This window comes from Myxocyprinus asiaticus, chromosome 26 (genome assembly GCF_019703515.2).
Source record: "Myxocyprinus asiaticus isolate MX2 ecotype Aquarium Trade chromosome 26, UBuf_Myxa_2, whole genome shotgun sequence".
NCBI classification, from domain to species: domain Eukaryota; kingdom Metazoa; phylum Chordata; class Actinopteri; order Cypriniformes; family Catostomidae; genus Myxocyprinus; species Myxocyprinus asiaticus.
In genome coordinates this window covers 3,230,802-3,255,079 of record NC_059369.1, presented here as the reverse complement: position 1 = coordinate 3,255,079, position 24,278 = coordinate 3,230,802, and the positions used below count along the sequence as shown (strand labels likewise).

Below are 24,278 nucleotides of genomic sequence, written 5' to 3'. Positions count from 1 at the left end.
TAGTTCATCGCTCAGAGAGTATTAATAATGAGCGGACATGGCGGTCCGTAAACTGTACAAGCAAAAACCTTGAAACACAAGAATAACACACTATAATATTCTATCTCTGCCCAGACGTAAACCTCTTACTTGAATCGCATGAGGACACAGGTAGAATGTGTTTTACTCCGTCTTTTAACTTTGACCCGGTTCCTTGAGGCTCGTGTGATGATGGGAGGCCGTTTCCTCGCTCTGTCGGCGGGCGGTATGGCTGTTGATTCCCGGCGGGCGGTATGGCTGTTGATTCTCGGCGGGCTGGCGGAGAACTCAGAAATGTCGACTTGATTGAAGATGGAAGAGAAATCTTTAATCTCTTCACTTCTGTAGGCAAACGGATGAAGATGTGGATTGCTCGGCGGTCTCCTTCGGATCCGTTAGAGTGTTTGGTTGAACACAGAGTAATCTCAACTCGTCCAGCGAGATGGAGATTGTATGGCCACAGTTTCAAGTCGGACATTACTTCCTTGTGCCACGAGGTTGCACGTGAGAGCAGTGTTGAACTTCGTCCACACACTGCCAGCAAAGTCGCTGGAAGCGAATTCTGGATGCATTTCAGAATTATTTCAACTCCTGATGATGTCATGTTTGAGGGACGTTCTGTTGTGTGCCTCATCCAATAGGAGTTGAGAGTTCGATCTTTTAGTGAGCAAGGCTTCCTGGATTTGTAGTCTGTTTTGGACTCCCTTTGTTTGATTTTGGCGCGATTTTTATCAGTAAGATTTACGACTTGGAAGGTGGGGCTTGTGTTATGTTTTTATGACTGTGTTAGGCCTGCCTTTGTCTTTTATCTGAATACATGAGGCCCAACATTTCCTTGTTCAGTGTGTTCCTGGCCTGATTGTACAAGACATAATCCCCACCCCTGTAAGCATCCTCTTTGGCCTGACAAAGCTGCCTGAGCTCTGCTGTAAACTACTGTTTGTCATTGTTGAACTTTAAATAAGTCCTAGTAGGAATGCACATATCCTCACAGAAACTGATATATGATGTTACAGTATCTGTGAGCTCGTCCAGGTCTGTGGCTGCAGCCTCAAAAACACTCCTCTCCGTGCAGTCGAAGCAGGCTTGTAGTTCCAGCTCTGCTTCATTAGTCCATCACTTTACAGTCCTTACTACTGGCTTGGTTGATTTTAATTTCTGCCTGAAGGTTGGACGAAGATGAACCAGACAATGATCAGATAGTCCCAAAGCTGCTTTAGGGACAGAGCGATATGCATCGTTTATTGTTGTGTAACAATGATCCAGTATAATTCTGTCTCTGGTTGGGCATGTAATGTGCTGTGTGTATTTGGGCAGTTCATGTGTGAGGTTTGCTTTGTTAAAATCTCCAAGAATAATAATAACTGAGTCTGGGCATTGTTGTTCTGTGTCTGTGATTTGATCAGCCAGCTGTTGCAGCGCTGTGTTCAAACACGCGTTTGGCGTATGATATACACACTCACCAGAATAAACGAAGGAAACTCCCGCGGCGAGTAGAAAGTCTTACAGTTAATAAAGAGTGCTTCCAAATTAGGACAGCACATCACATTACTTATGTATAGTGCAAGTTATGGTTTAAAATGATTAAACTAAGTAAGTGTTAAGGGCCAGTGTTTAAACTAAAAGATTTTGCAGGAACTGTGAGATTAATGCTTAAGTGTCTATGTCCATCCCAGATTGTTTGCAGAAGTGCACGTTGATGCAGATGTCCATTTAATTGGCTGATAAAGGCTTTTGTAGGTATTAATTTATCATCTATGTATTCTATTGTAATGAACTGTTTTGCTTGAAAAGACTGCTTGTGCTATATTTCTTTAAAATAATTGCCACATGTTTGCCAACAATAATAGTAATAAAAATGTCATTTACTGAGGCGAAATATCGACCATTTTATTATATCGACCATTTAAGACTTTCTCTTGTTCTCTGTTGAATAAAACAGAATGAACCACCAAAAACTGCAATGTTTGATAATTCATCATATTAACAGTTTGGTTTATTTGTTCCCTTCAATGAAAAACGTTCAAAATTTCAATGAATATATTTCATATAAAAGGTTAAAGTAATAGTTTAACTAAAAATGAAAATTCTCTCATCATTTACTCACACTCATGCCATCCTAGATGTGCATGAATTTCTTTCTTCAGCAGAACACACATGAAGATTTTTAGAAGAATATTTCAGCTCTGTAGGTCCATACAATGCATGTGAATGGTGTACAGAATTTGAAGCTCCAAAAAGAATATAAAGGCAGCATAAAAGTAATCCATATCATTTCAGTGTTTTAATCCATATCTTCTGAAGTGAAATGATAGGTGTGGGTGAGAAAAACATCAATATTTAAGTCTTTACTATGAATTATCTTCCCTGCCATGTAGGGGGCGATATGCACAAAGAATGTAAATCACCAAAAGCAAAAGAAGGCTTTGGAGGGCAGAGATTTAGAGTAAAAAGGGACTTAAATATTGACCTGTTTCTCACCCACTCCTATATATCACTTCTGAAGACATTGTTTTAACACTGGAGTCTTTTACACTGCCTTTATGTGCTTTTTGGACCTTTTGACTTTTCTGGCCACCATTCACTTGCATTGTATGGACCTACAAAGCTGAAAGATTCTTTTAAAAAATCTTCATTAGTGTTCTGCAGAAGAAAGTAAGTCACACACATCTGGGATGGCATGAGGGTGAGTGAATGATGAGAGAAGTTTCATTTTTGGGTGAACTATTCCTTTAAGCTTCGAGTTTAAATATAGAATGCATTTTATTTCAAATGAACAATAAATAGAACCATGGTTTACAAATAAATAAAATGAGATCCACAAATATGTTAGGAGTTTTACAAATAAATAAAATGAGTTGAGAATTCACAAATAAATCAAATATTTGCAATTAAAACATTATTTAGAAATACGTTTTTTAACTAACAAACACAGCTCTGTCCAGCATTCATTTGGGAATCAAGCACATTTATTATATATTTATTATAGAAGAATATCTCAGCTCTGTAGGTCAGTACAATGCAAGTGAATGGTGATCAGACCTTTGTAGCTCCAAAAATCACATAAAGCAAATCCATAAGACTCCATTGTTTAAATCTATATCTTTAGAGGCGATAACATTTTTTTGTTTATCCTGTTTTACTCTAAATTTCCACTTTCACTTTCAAATGTGAAAGTGAAACTAAAAAGGCACCACATGTGACTTTCAGATGTAAAAGTGGAAATTTAAAGTAAAAAGGGACTCAATATTGTTCTAAAAGTCTATGTCTAAATGTTTTAAACCATTTCTTTTTGATTTGCATTCTGAAAGTAGTTAATCATGAGGCAAAATCATGTGTAAATATTTCTGTTAAGGGACAGCCGATGTTCATTAGCGCCAGCATTGTTCAGTAAACGATTGTTCTTTTGTTACCCAAGACATTTCTATTTCAAAGGCGCCCTCCTTGTCAACGCTTATAATGGCGTTCATGTACAATGGGCTAGTGAATCTGTAGAGTAAACCAATATTCAGAAACAAATGCTCTTTGAATTAAATACAATTTAATTAACAATATTGTATAGGACGTCATAACTGCTCATTGACAGTTGAGGACATTTTTTTCTCACAAACAAAAAACAGTCTAATGTTGTCCCTTTATATCACATCAAATGACACATACAAATACGTCATTACATATGGGATTCTGTTGAACTATCCCATATTAAATAAATATATATTTCTGATGTATTTTAAAATATATATTTAAAAAAAATCCAAAATAAACCAGGAAAATACAATATATAGTACATTTATATGTAAAATATGCTTGATATAAATATGTACTTATTAAATCAGATATATCTTTGGCAATTTTTTGTATATTATCAAAATATAGTATGCATTTACAATATTGTACAATATACAATATGTATATACAATAACTAATTTTGTGCAAGTCCACACAAATTTAAATCTATTTGCCAAAAAATCAAATGTATTTTATATATAAATTAATGCAAATAATTACAAAATTTTAGTAAGTTGACATGAAATATTTTCAGAATGTTGATGTTCTATTGTGCAACACTCCTAAAACTATTTTAAACAGCATTTGTCTAATAATTCATTAATATTCATTTGGTAGGCTATTTAAATGAGTTTTTTTGCTTTGAAGTACAAAAAACTACACAACAGCTTTTCGTCATGGCTTTCGTTAATTAAACTGCCAAACGTACTGGATGTTTTTCCTTAGTAAGTTTTCCTCCACGTTAAACACCCTCAGTACATGACAGGTTAACTACTAAATATACACTACCAGTCAAAAGTTTTGAAACACATTCTTTATTATAATTTTTTTTCACATTTTAGAATAATGTAAAGTCATCAAAACTATGGAATAACATAAATGGAACTATGGGAATTATGTTGTGTCTAAACAAAATCCAAAATAAATCAAAACTGTGTTATATCTTCAAAGTAGTCACCCTTTGCCTAGAATTTGCAGACATGTACTCTTGACATTTTCTCAACCAACTTCTTGAGGTATCACCCTGAGATGCTTTTTAAACAGTATTGAAGGGGTTCCCATCTATATGTTGGGCACTTATTGGCTGCTTTTCTTTATTATTTGGTCCAAGTCATCAATTTCATAAAAACTTTTTTTTAAATGAAATTTTAGTTTTATAATGAAGTAAATTAATATGGTGGCACAGTTATGTTTTTGTCTACAAAACTAATTTTAAACATTTAAGCATACGCCTTCAGATCAAAAGATTTTTAAGATCATGAGAAACATTTCAGTCAAGTGTTTCAAAACGTTTGACCGGTAGTGTAAATGCATAGTTAAAACAAATATAAACTGAGAAAATAGAACATTTTCTGCTTTAGTAGTATTTTATTCATTATACAACCCTTCATTAGGGGTTTTTACTCATCTGTTACAGTAACAGTCCAGCATCAGTCACCTATTTTCACACTGCGGGTATGAACGGATATCATCTTGATCTTTGAAAAGTCACCATAAACAGTCAACAGTAAACCGTGATGGTTAATGATGCCAAAGATAATCAAACTGCAAAAGATCAACAAAAAATTCCATTGTCAAACATGCACTGTGGTGAAAAAATGGCACCAGACTGGGCTGGTAAAGTTTTTCATAAATGTGTTTAAAACAAAAGATTAAATCACACAAAATACTCTCCAGTACATTTTTTTGAACAATAGTTGACACAAACATGATCTCTACAGGAATCACAACACCTTATTTCAAATAAACCATTACAACCTAATTCAAAGGCTCAAATTCCACAATATCTGCTACAGAACATGAAAGCAAACTTGAGCCCTTGAGCATGAGGCTGAAAATAACATCAGTCCTGTAAGAGTGAGTCCAGTGTTTGAGAGCGTCTCAGTAGTCACGAGTTCTACCTGGCTGCAGGTTTGAGCGCAGTTTGTACATGTAGTTCAAAGAATCCAGCAAAAATGAGCGTGTGGTGTTGATCTCCATAAGCGTGAGGTTATCCAGCTGGAAAGAGAGAATATATGAGCCTTACATGCCATCAAAAATAACTGACATCTCCAGCAGAATCTGACTGAACGCAATCAAACCTGTTAAAGACAACTTATAGAGTCCATTGTGCTCTATAGATGGGAGGAGTCAACAATTCACCAATTTGACAAACTCCATACAGGGACAATGTGGACAAATTTCTGTAAGAATTATTGAAATATACAGTCCAGAATTATTCCTATCGCAACATGTGTAGCCCCGACCCGTTCTACAAGCTGCAGGCAGGGGTACTTCTCATTTCTTAAATAGTGCATCCTTGTTTCCTTGCTCCTCCGTCCTTGAGTCCGTGACCTGGAAACTGACCAAACTCTGCCATAATGATGGATGTTTCAATTCTCTAAATGCACCATGAGGAGGAGAGGATAGAGGATGGAGGAAGCTTCCCGAGGACACTTGAGCAAGGAAGCACAGGAGCATCCTATGTAAAATACTTTTTGGTCGAAGCACCAGACGCACGCGTAAATTCTCCTCCATAAATTGATCCATTCAGTGCAAGTGAATGGATGCCAAATTTTTGAAGCTCCAAAAAGCACATAAGTCAGTATAAAAGTAATCCATAAGACAGTGGATTAATGTCTTCTGAAGCGAAACGCTAGATGTGTGTGAGAAACAGATCAATATTTAAAAAAAATATATATTTCTTTTCTAAAAATGATCGCTTCCAGCCAGCTGTTATTTGCACGTTGATGAGGGTGGAGTTCAAACTGCCTCTCGCATGACGTAAGGACGTAAGCCTTCTCTGCATAGATATCCATACGTAGATCCCTTATTAGCAGCTGTTTGTATGGACCGCATAGAAACTGTTTCCACACAAAAGCAGTTTATGCAGTGGTCTGAGCAAGGAGCTTGGTCTGAGGCTTCTCCACTCATTCAATTTCATTCAAACCGATTCAAACAGCTCTCCTTGTTCACTGTTCCAAGATGGCGCATGAGGCATCTATGTTATAAAATCTATGCTCCTTTGTTGTAAACAACACTGCACTTCTGTATTTTTTTCGTATTTCACGCACTCAACGCACTTACGTCATGCGAGAAGCAGGGTGTATTTGACCCTCGTGAATTTTTTTGTAAAAAAAAAAAAAGGTTTAAATATTTATCCATTTCTTACACAATTAATTAATCCACTGGAGTCTAACGATTTACTTTTATGATTGCTATATGTGCTTTTTGGACGTAAAAAATTTGGCACCCATTCACATGCATTTTATGGACTAACAGAGCTGAAATATTCTTCTAAAAATCTTAATTTGTGTTCTGCAGAAGAAAGAAAGTCTTACACATCTGGGATAGCATGAGGGTGAGTAAATGAGAGAATGTTCATTTTTGGGTGAACTAACCCTTTAAGGCCTGTGTTCAAAGATCATGTAATCATTCATAACAGTTTACTTGTGTAATAACAAGTGGTGGTGTTTTACCCGCGCATGCGCCTCCTGCTGGCTGATGAAACTGTCAGCAGAAAGTCTGAGTTTGGCGATGCGCGTATCCCAGATGTCCTTCACCAGCGTACGGATCTCATCAGCTTTAGGAATGTTATCTGCAGCACTGCACACAAACGAAACTATTTTAATATTTCAATGCGCAGAACATTAAACTTACTAATATCAATAAGGCATACTCTTTAGAAGCAAATGTTTGTTTCAGTGCTTTTCTATGATGATTGCAGAAATTATAGAGATTTAAACTGAAAATATGGAGTTGATTTTAACAAGCGAATCAGCTTTGTGTATTGATATGAATGTTTTAAATGGCTCAGTGGCTGAGAACAGAATGTTTCGCCTTTGACTTCTGAGGATTTAAGGAATAGTTCACCCAAGAATACAAATTCTGTCCTTATTTACAGACCCTCAAAATTGTATATTTTCTTTCAAGAGTGGTGGGGGAGGGGTTTTGCTAAGGGTCAATTAAGGGTGTGATACATTCTTATTCTCGAGAGCATTTTATTTGGACAAAAAACACAACCCTGAGCAGCATCACCAATATTTTTGTAATTTTACAATTTTATATCTGCTAAAAGTTTATTTGGTCAAGTTTTAGGAGTGCAATAGCATATAGATGAACTCTAAGCATACAGACATTGACTAAAAGCCACCAAACTCCAATTTTGATGTCACGGTGTCTTCGAGATGTTGACATGTCTGACTGAATCGGGTCATACATTCATCTGAATTAATTGATGCTTTACTCACTGGTTGAGTAATAATTTGGTCAGCTCCATGTAATATGGACTCAGGATAGGAGTAAATGTGTCCAGTTTTCTTTCCTGTTCTCGAATCTCCTCCAGTTTGTCTGGAAATGAAAGAGTTAGCCGTGTTTAGTAATGTTTGAGGTGTACTGGGACATACACAGTATACAACCATAAAACCCACCAGTGTCCATCCATTCTGGAGGCACAATCCTGCACTTCTGTCTCTGTTTAAGATTGAGCGCCAACCATACGGGAACATATACTGGCAGACCCGGATTAAATGGACCCAGATCACCCTGAAAACATATTCATATACATCACATATAATGTATTTAGTGCAGTTATCAATAAATGACTGCAGAATGTGACTTTATTATAATATTATGGGCAGCAGTCAAGTCAATTGAATACACTACATAGCCAAAAATATGTGGACACCCAAACACCACACGCATATTTGCTTATCAAGCCTTTACTTTCTAAACCATTGGCATTAATAAGAAGTTGGACCATGTTTTTTCTGCTATAACTGCTTCCACGCCTCTGGTTCAGCTTTCCACTAGATGTTGAACAACATGGCTGCAGGGACTTCCTCCCTTTCAGACACAGGAGCATTAGTGAGACTAGGCACTGATGTTGGGCAATGGTGACTGCAAGCCAGACCTCATTCCAATTCATGTTCAGTGGGGTTCAGGTCTGGGCTTTGTGCAGGCCAGTCAAGTTCTTTCACACCAGACTCACAGCAGGTTCACACATCATCTGCGAGTGTGGCGTGAGCGAGGCATGAGTGGCGCGTGAGTGGTCACGTTGGACTTTCACATTGGCCGTGTCTCTTCCGCGAGAAACAGCAGTGCCTCTGCGCAGGAAATAAAGTTGTCTATGGGGTCCTACGCCAATTTTATCTTTTAAAAAGGTCATAATAAGCTGAGGTTATTGCTGCTTCAAGGACAACAGCGGACAGTCATGTGCATTTCATCTTTATCAGCACACTTGGTTGTGATTGGTTAATGTTGTGTCTAAACTGTACACCTATATACAGAATGGCAAAAGGTCTGGCAGTTTATTCATTATTTTATTGAGTTTACTTGCATGCAAACATATAAATTGTAGTGTACTATAGGTTCGGTTTGAATAATTTTGATTTGCTTGTGTCCTTTCAATAATCTCCCGATTATTTTTGTGTTGTACTACACCCAGAGCCACTCAGCTCATTGTGAGCCGCGCGGCAAAAATAGTTTCGGCATTGAGCCTATCTGCTCACTGCCGCGTCTGGGACGCTTCACCTCACGACTCACGCTTGCAGTGTAAACTGTGTCATCTGTTAATATGGGCGCCAAAACGAAAACGCGCCGCTCTCGCCCCACTCACGCCCCGCTCACGGAGGATGTGTGAACCCGGCGTCAGTAAATTATTTCTATATGGACCTCGCTTTGTGCAAAGTAGCACTTTCATGCTAGAACAGAAAAGGACCCTCCCCAAACTCTTGCCACAAAGTTCAAGATTTGTCTTCACTAGATTTAGGGGCCTGTTAATTAACTTTTGGCCATACAGTGTATATAATTGACTGATTCCTGGTAGATGGGACAAAACTGGCTAGAGTGCAAAAAGTTTATATACCAAATAATTATTTTATGTTTTGGTGCCACCTCATGCTTCTTTCATTCTTGCACAAAATGTGTGTTTTTCCTGAATGAATTGAGATTAATTAATCATGTTTTGCATATCACACATGCATTAAATGCAGTTGTCATTCAGCAGTCTGTTGTAACTAGCTACTAACAGAACCTACTTGAAATTAAGAAAATTATCTAAAAATCCCCCAACATTTCTTTACAGTTTGGATAATGGAGAATACATATCATGTTTGTAACTACAGCCCGACCAATATGGGATTTTTGAGACCGATACCAATTTTAGAGGGGGAAAATTCACCGATTACCGATATGGTGGCCGATATATTTATGAAAACTGGAATGAAAACATTATTATTATACATTGTCAACAAATTCTAGAAATTAACACTGAGAAAATAAAGAATAAAAATAAAATAAATAGCTAAATAAACATCAGTACTCTATGTTTAGTATCAGTCAAATGCTGATCATTAAAATATAGAATAAATAAAAATAAAATAAATGGCTAAATAAACATCAGTACTGTATGTTTAGTATCAGTCAAATGCTGACTATTTTAATACTGCCGAGTCAAGATAAACAGCGTCAGCGGTATTACACCGTATTCTGCTATACAAGTTCAGGGGAAACCGATATTAGCCTTTCACCGATATATCGGTATCGGCGTATATTTTATTGATATGCGGCGAAATGAAAACTTTTTTTCAGAACATATTTAGAAAACAATGCTTTAGAATTGTTGTCATATCGTAGTTGTCCAGCAGAGCACACTCCAACAGAGTTAAACGGTGCGGATTTGAGCAGTCTCTTCTCCTTAAATTGCCAACTAGTTTGTGATATACATACTGGAAAGTTAATAAAAAATGACCCCATAATTTTATATAACTAATATAACGTTAACCCTGTCCCTGACAACAATGTGTGTGGATAGTTTGTGGTGATTTTTGATTTCAAACTTCGCTGTTAACTAATTGGTGAGACGCAATGCTGGAAATTAAATAAAGTCCATCTTTTACTCTCTGTAGCAATGAGCTTACAGCTAACTAGCTAGCCACGTACCTACTTTCATACCTTGTCAGCGTGTAAACATGTATTCACCAAACTGTTTTGTTCACAGCTTGGTACCTCCTTCAACCGAACAATTCCAGTCGTTGCATTTACAAAATGTAATATTTAAAAGTCTGGTTTTCCATACATTAAAATAGGATGCGTAATAAAAGTAGATTTAATAAATAGTATATTCGCCATGTGTAAATAATAATATATAGGAACTGTATCTAAAATAAATGAGAGGTGATAAATACTAATACAACAGGCTGGAAAAATAGACATTTATTCACTTTAATATCCTATATACATATATATATATATATATATATATATATATATTATATATTGAATGTGTTGAAACTTGACACCAGGCGACGCACCCTAAAAACGGCACCGTTAGATCAGTTTCATGCTGAAGAGCAGCTTAAAAGTTTTTTCTCTCTCTCATAAATGTAAATGAGTGTAAACGTCAACACCATCATATACGTCGAAAGGACTGATGCCTGTCAACCAAAACTGAGCTCACTGATGTCATTAAGTGAGTCTGCTTTTTTATTCCATCAGTTACTCCTGGTCGGAGAATTCCGTATATATTTAGTTTATACATAGGGTTACGTCCTACATAAATTTAAATCTCAAATGCTCAAATATTTAGCCACAACTAGGCTAAGTTGTAACGTACGTATAGCTGGTGCAACTGGCCCCTGATGTTTATTTAGCTATTTTTTATTTATTCTTTATTTTAATGGTCAGCATTTGACTGATACTAAACGTACAGTACTGATGTTTATTTAGCTATTTATTTTATTTTTATTTATTCTTTATTTTAATGGTCAGCATTTGACTGATACTAAACATACAGTACTGATGTTTATTTAGCTATTTATTGTATTATTTATTCATTCTTTATTTAAAATGGTCAGCAATTGACTTATACTAACAGTATTGATGTTTATTAAGCTATTTATTGTATTTGTATTTATTCTTTATTTTCTCAGTGTTCATTTCTAGAATTTGTTGACAATGTATAATAATAATGTCAAATATTCTTTGATAAAAATATTTGTTTAAGAAAGCATCCTTCTGAGTTCACGTGACGCCATGCGAGAGGCAGACGTGTGAGACACGAGTTCTGCGAACTTTGCTAGTTTTTAAAATATTTTCATGTTATAATCCAGTGAGATTCGATACACCCAGTTACATACATGCTCTTTGAGGTAAACATGGTAAAGAAGTTAAAATCCTCAAACTCTGGAGACATTAAAAGACACTTACGTGTTCAAGCTGAGGCCTCTGATGGGACTGCAGACCGGGGACACGATTTGGAAAGCGCGTCGGGAGATGAAATTCAGCATCAACTGTCCAACATCTCGGTAATGCTGACAAAGGTTGTTGCTGACTTGGAGGATCTCGCTGTAATACATCGATCGATTACGGCAATGGAAACAAAATTCTCTGAGTTGTTTACAAGAGTGACAGAAGTTGAAAAACGAATCGATTATCTCGAGTCATCGTAAAGGGATTTATCCGTTAATCCGCCCGCGTCCAAAACAGATTTGAAATTAATTTCGGAAAAACTGGAATATTTCGAAAATATGAGTCGAAGGAATAACATACGAACTGTTGGAATTCCTGAGCATGAAGAGGGCAGAGATATGGTGAAATTCCTGGACGAGCTCTTCCCGAGTCTGCTCGACATAACAGGCCACCAGCTGGAAATCGAGCGAGCTCACAGAGTCCCAGCTCGAAGATCTGGTGAGGGAGATAGGCCTCGATCCATTCTGGCCAAATTTCTGAATCATCCGATAAAAATCTTGTGTTGCGCCAGGCGAGGAGTAAAGGGAAGCTTTCTTGGAAGAACCATAATATTTTCTTGTTCCCGGACTTTGCAAATTCGACAAGAGAGAAATGCAATCGGTTCAGGGAATGCAAGAAACTCTTACACCAACAGAAGATCACTTTTGCACTGATGTTCCCAGCCAAACTGAGAATAGAAACGAAGAATGGTCGCAAAGTATTTACATGTCCAAAACAGGCACTCTCCTTCATAAATACATTGGAGTAAGCCATTTAATGTTTCTTATATTAGTGGACTGCCTCGCGGTTGAGAAACTCTATTATCTGAGGAAGCTGGGTGCCATTTTTGTTTCTTTTTGCGCTGGCTCCGCCTAGCGGCTGGAGTTTGTTTTGTGGCATAACTCCAAGAAACTTTTGCATTGACAGAAAAAAATGTTTACACTGAAGTTCCCGGCCAGATCAAGAATGGACACTATGGATGACCGCAAAATATCTACATGCTCACATAAAGGACGTCCTTTATAAAGTTGACGGGCTGAGTAAGTTATGGTGTTTTTTTTGTTTTTTTTTTTCGCAGCCTCCAAGTTAGTTTGGCTCTTGAACATCCGAGGAACCGGGATGCCGGTTTTGTTTTTCATGCTGGTTCCGCCTAGCGGCTTGAATTACACTATTACACTTGAATTAAGGCCTAGTTTTGTGGAATTACACTACTTCGGGACAGTTGTGGTTAAATCTGTTTGTTCTTTGTGCTTATGCCTCCTAGTAGAATGATTACCTCATCTGCTGAACTCATAACAGCTGGCTCACTGAACAACTGTTTGTCTGTCCAAGGAAACTGAACGGCTTTATATCAGCTGGAGTTTATTTTGTGGGGGAACACACCTTCAAGACAGTTCTGTGAATAAATCTACATGTTTTTTCTGTTATTCTGCCTGTTGGCTGGGGTCTGTTTTACAAAGTATTTTCTGTTATGTAATTTTGCCTTACAATATTTGTGCAGAAACACCAGAATTGAATAATCCGATTGCAAAGTTGTCGCGGGGGTTCTCGCATGCGTACATGGACTCTTTGAGTTTAGAGGGATTGTCGCCGGTTGGCGCTTTCGTGCGCGGGGTTAAAGCGCACGTTTTTCTTTTTTCTGTTGGTTTTGCTCGGGGGGAAGTTTGGGGTTTGATTGTTGCATTAATGGGGAATGTGGTCTGTGTAATCTTGTTTTTGACACACTCATTTTTATTTTTATTTTATTATATCAATATGTCAAATGTTAATATGAATAAGTTGTCTCTCTCCACATGGAATGTGAATGGGTTGGGGCACCCTATAAAAAGAAGGAAGGTTATTTATTTTCTGGAACGTAAGAAATATGATATTGTGTTTCTTCAAGAAACACATCTTTCCCCGTAGGAAGATGAAAACTTTGGTAAGATATGGGGTGGACATGTTTTCTTTAGTGCTGGTTCAAGTAAGAGCAGGGGAGTCATTACACTGGTAAATAAGCATCTACAATTCAAATGTCTAAAACATATTAAAGATAAATTAGGAAGAGTCATTGTTGTTTTAGGAGAAATTCAGGGGCAAAGGTTGATTTTGGCTAATATTTACGCACCTAACATGGACGATCAGGGCTTTTTTATAGCTCTTGATGGGATGTTGCAAGCTGTTGGCATCTCTCATGACATAATATTGGGAGGAGACTTTAATCTTTTGCTGGACTCAGTCCTTGACCATAGTGAAGCAAAAGTGTGTAAGCCCCCTAGAGCAACACTGACGCTTCACAGGATGTGTAAAAATCTTTGTCTGGCAGATATCTGGCGACTTTTGAACCCATCTGGTAGCGATTATAATTTTTTTTCATCATTCATAAGATTTACTCTAGAATAGTTTTTTTTTTTTTTTATCTAAGTCCCTCATTTCATCTGTTGTGGACTGCTCAATTGGAAACATTTTAGTCTCAGATCAAGCCCTGGTGAATTTAGAGATGTTGCCACATACAGAGAAAAAGAAATCATATAGTTGGCGCTTTAATGTATCCCTTTTGCAAAATCCTGATTTCCAACAAATGTTAAAGACTGAAATCAATGTTTATATGGAGACCAACTGGTCCTCAGTATCCTCTGTGGGCGTGGCTTGGGAGGCACTTAAGGCAGTTCTTAGGGGTCGGATCATACAGTATGCCTCATTCATCAAAAAATCCAAAGCACGAGAACTCGTGGAGTTGGAAGGAAATATTAAAAGTGCCGAGGCAGAGCTGAAGCGCCGAATGTCGTCTGATGGTCTCGGAGAATTGACCCGATTGAAATACAGATATAATACTATTTTGTCACGGAAAGTGGAGTTTTGGTTGTTCAGGGCAAGACATTCATACTTTGAGTCAGGGGACAAAGCAGGGAAGCTTTTGGCTAGATATATAAAGCAGAGAGAGTCTTTTTCTACCATTCCCTCAGTGAAATCTGCTGGTGGTGAAATATTTACCTCAGCCATTGATATTAATAATGCCTTTAAAGAATTCTATTTTGATCTCTATAGTTCCATGTCTTCATCTACTGATGAAGATATTAGAAACTTTGTGGAACCATTAGATCTTCCTAAACTGACGAATGAGCAAAAAAACTCTCTTGATTCTGAAATAACCCTGGAGGAACTTGACGAGGTAATTAAGTACCTACCTACAGGCAAGGCTCCGGGGCCAGATGGTTTTGCCGCTGAATTTTTTAGATCTTATGCTACAGAACTGGCTCCACTTTTGTTAGAAGTTTATACTGAATCATTAAAGAATGGAAAGCTTCCTCCAACCATGACACAAGCCCGGATCAGTCTGATTCTTAAAAAGGACAAAGATCCAAACGAGTGTAAAAGTTACCATCCAATTTCCCTGATCCAGCTAGATGTAAAAATTTTGGTTAAAAATTTTAACCGATTAAGTTATGACATCTCTTATACATATAGATCAGGTGGGGTTTATTCAGGGTCGTAGCTCTTCTGATAATATTAGGTGTTTCATCAATTTCATGTGGTCAGTGTCAAATGATCAGACTCCAGTCGCTGCCATCTCACTTGACGCCAAAAAGGCGTTTGATATGGTAGAATGGGATTATCTTTTTAAGACTTTGGAAATGTATGGGTTCGGGAGTACGTTTATTGGTTGAATCAAGTTACTTTATAGACACCCTGTACCAGCGGTACAAACAAATGGATTAATTTCAGATTATTTTACTCTGGATAGGGGCAACCATCAGGGTTGCCCTCTTTCCCCATTATTGTTCTGTCTTGACCTGGAACCATTAGCAGCCGCGATAAGAAATTAGGATGATTTTCCAGGGGTGGTGGCGGGAGGTGTGGCGCATAAGCTTCTGCAGATTATATTTTATTATTCGTCTCTGACCCTACTAAATCTATGCCTTGCCTCCACAGAATTATTAATTCCTTTTCCAAATTCTCAGGATAAAAAGTCAACTGGTCTAAATCCGAAGCTTTGGCTCTGACAGCGTACTTTCCAGTAACGGCCTTCCAGCCAGGCGCCTTCTAGTGGCCCAAACAGGGCATTAAGTATTTGGGCATTTTATTCCCCACAAATTTGTCTGATTTAGTTAGAGTTAATTTTGACCCTTTAATAAAAAGGTTTTCAAGCGATGTGGGCAGGTGGGTTTCATTACATTTATCAGTGATTGGGAAGGTTAATGTTATTAAAATGAACTGTATTCCAAAATGTAACTACCTGCTTCAGTCTCTCTCTTATTTCAAGCAATTTGAAAGCATAGCAAAGTCTTTCATTTGGAATGGTAAACGTCCCAGATTACAATTCAATAAGTTACATAGGCCGATTGACAAAGATGGGCTAGGCTTACCCAAGATTTCGTTTTATTATTACGCATTCGGTCTCAGACATTTGGCTCATTGGTCGCTTCCACTGAAAAAGCCCCTCCCTGGTTCTGCATTGAACAAGGACTTCTTGCCCCTATCTTGCCATTGCAATGTCTTTCTACCAAGCTGCCTGGAGAACTAAAGACACATCCCATTTTCTCACACATGCAGTTAGTGTGGACAAGGGTTTCCCGCGTGCTCAGTTCGGACATTTACCTGAACGTTGCCAAGTATTTGGTTAAACCCTAATCTGTGTATTAATAAGTCCCCTTTTTGCTGGACAGAATGGATTGAGAAGGGAGTTGCTACGCTGGGTGATCTGTATGAAAATGGAGCATTGAGATCCTTTGAAAATATTACACACTGTTTTGGGATTCCCAGATCTCAATTCTTCAGGTACTTACAGCTGCGCCATCTACTCTGTACCATCTTTGGGTGCAGTACACAGCCCCCTAAAGCTGCAGACACTCTTGAGATGGTACTAGTGGCTTTTGGAAAGGGTCATGAGGCTTCAGCATACTATTCCTGGCTAATTCAGAGTCTAGGGGATGGGGTTTTGACATCTCTCAAGAAGTTATGGGAGAAAGACTTGAATTTAGTACCGGAGGATGAAGAATGGGTTAGGATTTAAAAAAATGCCAAGTCTATGTCTAGGGATGCAAGGATGCACCTCATTCAATTTAAGATACTGTATCGTTTTTATTGGACTCCCTCTAGATTGCATAGGCTTGGTCTTAAAGATACACCCACCTGTTGGCGATGCCAATCAGAGGATGGGGACATATCCCATGTTTTTTTGGAATTGTACTAAGATTCAAGAGTTTTGATCAAGGGTTCAGAGTTATGTCTGTGAGATCCTGAGCACTCAGATTTCATTCTGCCCCTGACTTTGTATTTTGGGTGATGGGGCAGGGGTTAACTTAGCGAACACACACATTAAAAACTGGGCCTTACCAGTGTGATGATCAGCAGGAAAGTGATCCTTGTGGGATGGAAGTCGGCTGGTGCACCCTCATTTCATGAGTGGTGCACCGAATTGGGCACAGTGGCGGCCTTTGAAAAGATGTCGCATAGGAGGCTGGGCAGCTTGGGTGCCTTTGAGAAGAAGTGGAGCACTTATTTGGCCTTCTTGGAGGGTGCCAGGGAGGAACAGTGGAGAGGGACAGTTTAAATGGTGTGTTTGTAATTAATTGATGTGTGGAACCCTTTTTCTTTTTTGTTGGGCAATTTTTTGTTTTTTTATGTCTGAGTATTTTATTTTTTTTGGACTGTCTGCTTGTATGTGTGTCTGTTATTATTCGGTGTCTGACCACTGGGATGTGTGTTGGGTGGGTGGGTGGGGGGAGGAAGGAGGGAGGGAGCAGGGTATATTTTGTTGAAAATTGATTCCGTGTTTTCATGTGCTGTTTATGTTGAATTAAGTGTGGAATCAATAAAAATTGTTAATGACAAAAAAAGAAAGCAGCCTTCTGAGTCCCTTTGCATAGTCATATCGGTGCAAAATCAGTGAAAAATCCACATAGAATTGTTCCGTTTTCATTCCAGCTCAAAAATTTGCTAAATCGGTCACCACATCGATAGTCAGTAAATTTCCCCTCTCTAAAATCGGTATCAGTCTCAAAAATCCCATATCAGTCGGGCTCTAAAAATTATATATATGGGTCACATTTCCTTAACACGTGACGCAATTTGTTTTGTCCGCGTCTAATAAATTATTTTAAAAAAAATACATTAAAAATGCACTTCACACAAAACAATTACTTGAATACACCTCTTCTATGATGAACATATTTCCAATTACTAAATTCAAAGTCATTTAGATTTTTTTTTTTCTTTCTGGGGCTTAAAGTAAAAAATTTCATGTGGTGCAACCGTCCGGAGACAGAGAACAAACAAAGAAAATAAAAATAAAAAATCTAATTAAAAGCTGAAATAAAAAAAACAATTAAAAAATGTTGGCATGAGTTGTGCTGGATAATCTTTTATTAGGGCCCAAGCACTGAAAGTGTGGAGGCCCTATTGTTCTTCTACGAATTATTAGTTTTATTTTTATTTATTTTTATTAGGGACCAAGCACTAAAAGTGCGGAGGCCCTATTGTTTCTCTAAGGATTACTATTAGGGACCAAGCACTAAAAGTGCGGAGGCCCTATTGTTTTTCTAAGGATTACTATTAGGGCCCAAGCACTGAAAATGCGGAGACCCTATTGTTCTTCTAAGGATTATTATTATTATTAGGGACCAAGCACTGAAAGTTCGGAGGCCCTATTGTTCTTCTAAGGATTCTTCTTCTTTTCAATGTTTTCGGTACTTCTGGGGTACTTAACATGCATGAAACATCAAACTCTTGAAAATTTGCACACACATAAGAGTTGTCAGCAGGGGGGACTCTGTAGCGCTCCCTTGAAAATGGGCATGTAAAAAAAAAATAATTTCCTGTTGCACTTTATTCTGTTTTGAATACTATTATGATGCTAGTGAAACTTTGTAATACAGCACTTTTCATACCACTGTCTCCTTAAGATGATTCGCTTATGTTTTCCACTTTTGTAAGTCGCTTTGGATAAAAGCGTCTGCCAAATGAATAAATGTAAATGTAATCGCGATCATGATTTCTGCCTCTCATGGTTAAGCATAATCATCTGCAATATTAGTGAGCTAGCAAACAGAAATGATCAGCCAGCTAAAATTGCAAATTGTTGCTCATTTTTATAATAGTCTGTCTAAAGATGATAGGTCAAATCACAAGCTTTTGAGTCTATTTTCACCTCACCTGACCACTGATCAATCACTTTTCAGTTTCGAGCACGCGCTGACATACGGAACCGCAGAAGTTTATGAGTATGTTTCATAGATCGCTTTGATTGATACAAGGCTCGCATCAGAAAGCTGGAACATGCTGCCTTCGGAGACTATGTGGAGGCAGGATGAAAATCTTGTACCTTTCAAACTTTTCTGAGACCAGTCATTCAACAACTGTCTGTTCAGTCATTAACTGATTACGCAGCAAGTCAGCTGAATAAACTTTGGTTGCAGCGTGGCGTTACAGCGGTTTTAGAGCGGTTCTGTGCTCAATAGCCATGAATTTCATCTCGTGCTCTCATTATACACTGGCAGCTGTGCTCAGAGTTTGGTTCGTGCTCGTCGCTAACGTGTGTTGAAGGCGCTAAAAAGCGCTCCAGATTTACCTCATTGCACATTTGCGTAATTTCAGGTATGTTTGGCAATTACAAGTGTCTAAAAAAATCTAAAGTAAACCCATGCCACCAGGGTTTTGTGGGTCGAGGAGGAGTTAAGATGATTTCACCATGTTTGGATAGAGCACCAGAGCCTTCAACAGAAACAACACACACACTTAATTTTTTTTTTTTTTTTTTACATCCAAGTAAAGGCTTGAGACAGTTTAGCATTGCCGCCTGCTAAATCATTACAGAAATATATTACTACTGTTTATTGCAATAATAATTATAAAAGTAAATAATTTTTTTAAGAGAACAAGTGTGAAAACCCTTAAAGTAAAGCATGGGCACAACATGACAATTTTGGTCAAAAATAATAATTTACCTGTTTGAGTTTTAACACTTTGTTCAACATGAGAGCTGCTGTTTAATGTATATTTATTTTTTATTTAAACAAATATCAAAGATGTGGCAACAAAAATAAATAAATAAAACTTCAAAGGGCAGAATAATCATGATTAATAATCGTGATTAAAATTAAGCAAAAATAATCGTGATTATCATTTTAACCATTATCGTGCAGCCCTAAAATATATACACTACCGGTCAAAAGTTTTAAAACACTTACTCATTCTTCATTATAATTTTTTTTTCACATTTTAGAATAATGTAAAGTCATCAAAACTATGGAATAACATAAATGGAACTATGGGAATTATGTTGTGACTAAACAAAATCCAAAATAAATCAAAACTGTTAAATTTTAGCATCTTCAAAGTAGTCACCCTTTGCCTAGAATTTTCAGACATGTACTCTTGACATTTTCTCAACCAACTTCTTGAGGTATCACCCTGGGATGCTTTTTAAACAGTATTGAAGGAGTTCCCATCTATGCTGGGCACTTATTGGCTGCTTTTCTTTATTATTTGGTCCAAGTCATCAATTTCATAAAAACTTTTTTTTAAATGAAATTTTAGTTTTATAATGAAGTAAATTAATATGGTGGCACAGTTATGTTTTTGTCTACAAAACTAATTTCAAACATTTAAGCATACGCCTTCAGATCAAAAGATTTTTAAGATCGTGAGAAACATTTCAGTCAAGTGTTTCAAAACTTTTGACTGGTAGTGTATGTATGTATATATATATATATATATATATATATATATATATATATATATATATATATATATATATATATATTTGTTATGGATGTTAGAATACCCACGCGCAAAATAGATCGTTAATATTTCATGATATATGCATGCTCAATGTTTGTACTTGTTGCAGAGCTTCAATAATTTTTTTATCACGTGATCTTAGGTTTAAAAGCTAAATGTATTTTGTGACTAGTATAAATTCATAAGCAATTAGTAGATTTAATGTGTGTAAAATGCTTTGCCATTTTTAACGCGCTTAGTGGTGTATTAATAGCCAATATGAAACAAACCACCTCCATGAAGTTGGCACCCCATATAATTAAATCATTACCAAATCTATACCATTCGTTTGTGCCACTTCGGTGTTTGATATATTAAACAACTTTTTTGGCTGTGTGACATCACTTTCCACCCCATGTGGTCCAAATTGCTCCAAACCGGTGGCGTTCGTTTGTGCTCAATTTGTTTCGTTAAAAGAAACACTGTATCTATTTCCCTTCCTGAGATAGTCCTATAGCAAGACATTTTTGAGGAGCAGTGACGTCATTCTCCACCCCATATAAATTAAATATAATACACATTAAAAAACTTTAAATACAAAGAAAGGAATATGTTATGATGTTTGTATTAATGGCACAAATCGAACACACAAACTACACCGGTTCGGACAATTTGGATCACATGGGGTGGAGAGTGACATCACTGCTCCCGAAAAGTTTCATGTTATTTCTAAGGAAGGGAAATAGATACAAGATTAATTTTAACGGCACAAATCAGCACAAATCGAGCACAGTGGATTACATGGGGTGGAAAGTGACGTCACACAGCCAAAAAAATAATGTCTAATCTCTCAAAAACACGAACCAGCACAAACATTCATTTTTGCAGCACAACTGCAGCACAAACGAATGGTATAGATTTGGTAATTAATTATATGGGGTGGCAACTTCATGGAGGTTACAAACATACAGTACGTAGTGGATTTAACCCAGTACGTCATCGCGCTACAGGCTGCAGCAAGGACAGACTCAATAGGCTTGTTTGAGATGAGCAAGTTCTGCACAGAACCGATCACCGGTGATCACCGGCAGCTACAGTACTGTGCAAAAGTCTTAAGCACAAAAACATTTGTCTTAAGATGGTTATTTATATTTTCAGCTTTAGTGTGTCAATAGGAAATTCATTACAATTTAGACTCCCAAACATTTCTTTTGCAAATAGTATAGAATAGAAGAACAGGGAGCCCTGCAACAGATGGCATGGTCCCCACAGTGCCCCCCACTGAATATTGAGTCAGTCTGGGATTACAAGAAGAGACAGAAGCAATTGAGACAGCCGAAATAGATAGAAGAACTGTGGCAAATTCTCCAAGAAGCTTGGAACATCCTATCTGCCAACAACCAAGAAAAACTGTATCCAGGTGTACCTAGGAGAATTGGTGCTGTTTTAAAGGCAAAGGTGGTCACGCCAAATATTGATGTAGCTTTTTTTATGTTTACTGGACATTGTATGATGTTAATTGATAAATGAAAACTATTTATGCCATTATTTTTGAATACATCCTCACTATGCAACATTTTTCCCAAGTGCCTACAATGTTTGCACAGTACTGTTCATGCTGGTAAGAAATCTGTCCGACTTGCTGTGATGTCATTAAGACGTATGTCAAAAAATGTCCCGTGAGAGCGAGGTGGCCTCGGTGATGATCTGGGGGTACTTCAACAAGGCTGGAATCAGGCAGATTCGTCTTTGTAAAGGACACATGAATCAAGCCACGTACAAGGTTGTCCTGGTAGAAAACTTGCTTCCTTCAGCTTGGACAATGTTCCCCAACTCTGAGGATTGGTTTTCCTGCAGGACAATGCTCCATGCCACACAGCCAGGTCAATCAGTGTGTGGATGGAGGACCACCGGATCAAGACCCTGTCATGGCCAGCCCAATCTCCAGACCTGAACCCCATTGAAAACCTCTGGAATGTGATCAAGAGGGAGATGGATGGCCACAAGCCATCAAACAAAGCCAAGCTGCTTGAATTTTTGTGCCAGGAGTGGCATAAAGTCACCCAACAGCAATGTGAAAGACTGGTAGAGAGCATGTCAAGACGCATGAAAGTTGTGATTGAAAGTCAGGGTTATTCCACCAAATATTGATTTCTGAACTCTTCCTAAGTTAAAATATTAGTATATTGTTGTGTAAAAATGAATATGAATTTGTTTTCTTTGCATTATTCGAGGTCTGAAAACACTGCGTCTTTTTTGTTATTTTGACCAGCTGTCATTTTCTGCAAATAAATGCTCTAAATGACAATATTTTTATTTGGAATTTGGGAGAAATGTTGTCAGTAGTTTATAGAATAAAACAAAAATGTTCATTTTACTCAAAAACATGCCTAAATCCAGAGAAACTGATCATTTTGCAGTGGTCTCTTAATTTTTTTCCAGAGTTGTATGTTTGAAAACTTTTTCTGAAATTAATGAAGTTGTGAACACTCATGAATTCAAGGTGCAAGGAAACTTATATAAATACCTTTTACTTGATAGTTTAACCACATGACATTTTTAAAGTCATTAAATCCAATTTTTTTTGTACAAAATGCTATAAATGTTTTTCAATCAATTTGTAAAAACAATGAACTCAAATATTACATGTCTACAAACATGACACATATGTTTTAAACCAGAAATTTTAAATATTTCACATTTTTGTCACCTTGGACAACCTTAATTGTCAATGACCCCTCAGAATGAAGGCTTACTTTTATATTCCCTAATTTCTGTCAGACAATAGTAGGCATGTTCAAGACAGCCTACATCTTTATTTTCCTGTTTTTATAACTTTAATATATATTTTATTCTATAAAATATTGAGTTATGGTCTGATGACATGTGGCTAAAGGGGGAGTAAGTGATAATTAATATAATGTTGATAAAATAAAATAGTACATTTGTTTTAAGAAAATTATAGTGACAATCTCTGATTTGCACTGTACTTAACAGATTGTATTAGATTTGCACTACCCATGTGTATGTGTGTACGTATGTGTTTATTTATTATTATTATTATTATTATTATTATTATTTTTATTATCTATGTCTTGCTGCTGTTTTTGTGTTGTTGTACACTGGAAGCTCCTGTCACCAAGACAAATTCCTTGTATGTGTAAGCATACTTGGCAATAAAGCTCATTCTGATTCTGAATCTGATTAATTTAAAGTGGAAATATAGCTCATTTCATATTCATCAATAATACGTTCAAACAGTCCCAGTCAAAGACTTACAACAATTACATGTACACAGATCTTACTGGAACTTTAATAGTTACTCACCCCGATTAAATAGATTTTGTCAAGACTGAAGTTTGGGATGATTTTCACCATCTCTTTCTCTGCGAGAAACTCAACCTCCGCCAGCTCCATTCTGAAGCGACAACTTTCCCGCGAAAACGCAGACGAGTGTCGATGACGTCACGGAAATGCTATTCAACGCTGCTCTCTAACGTCATTTTGAAAACTTGCAGTTGATTAATATCAAAGCAAAGAAACGCTGCTGCTAGAGCTTTTCTCATGAGTTTCTTCTCTTTTCAGAGTCTTTTTTAGCAAAGACCTTTAATCAACTAGTGTCAAAGTGATTCTTAGTGGATTTATGAAATCAGTTTTATCATCCTTTTATGTTTTGCTTAAAATTATGCTTGTGTTATCTGTATAATAATGACTCTTCATTATCTTGTAATTTAATGCAATACATTTTTTAAGTGCCCAAATATTTGTTGGGGCTGAACTGATATATTGTTTGCCTATGTGATGAATAACTTTGTTTCAATTAAATGCTTCACTATGAAAGGTTA

At 37.1% G+C, this 24,278-nt stretch overlaps 1 protein-coding gene across 1 annotated transcript; it reads right to left on the bottom strand.

The window, feature by feature from the left end:
• Window positions 1–3,571: 3,571 nt before the first annotated feature.
• Window positions 3,572–23,867, bottom strand: LOC127417347 (DNA replication complex GINS protein PSF2-like). The gene is made up of 5 exons (XM_051657321.1): window positions 23,761–23,867; window positions 7,935–8,049; window positions 7,755–7,854; window positions 6,984–7,110; window positions 3,572–5,523 (listed from the first exon to the last, which is right to left on the bottom strand). Exons 1-5 carry the CDS (start codon window positions 23,848–23,850, stop codon window positions 5,407–5,409), a joined length of 549 nt encoding a protein of 182 aa, XP_051513281.1. The 5' UTR covers window positions 23,851–23,867; the 3' UTR covers window positions 3,572–5,406.
• Between the last annotated feature and the right edge of the window lie 411 nt (window positions 23,868–24,278).

Bases quoted from the DNA above. Each gene is read 5' to 3' on its own strand.
- LOC127417347 (XM_051657321.1), bottom strand. From the start codon at position 23,850: ATGGAGCTGGCGGAGGTTGAGTTTCTCGCAGAGAAAGAGATGGTGAAA. The intron at 7,111-7,754 runs GTGAGTAAAGCA...GTTTGTGTGCAG, and splicing joins ACCAAATTATTACTCAACCA to TGCTGCAGATAACATTCCTA. The intron at 5,524-6,983 runs GTAAAACACCAC...CTCTCTTTCCAG, and splicing joins AGCAGGAGGCGCATGCGCGG to CTGGATAACCTCACGCTTAT.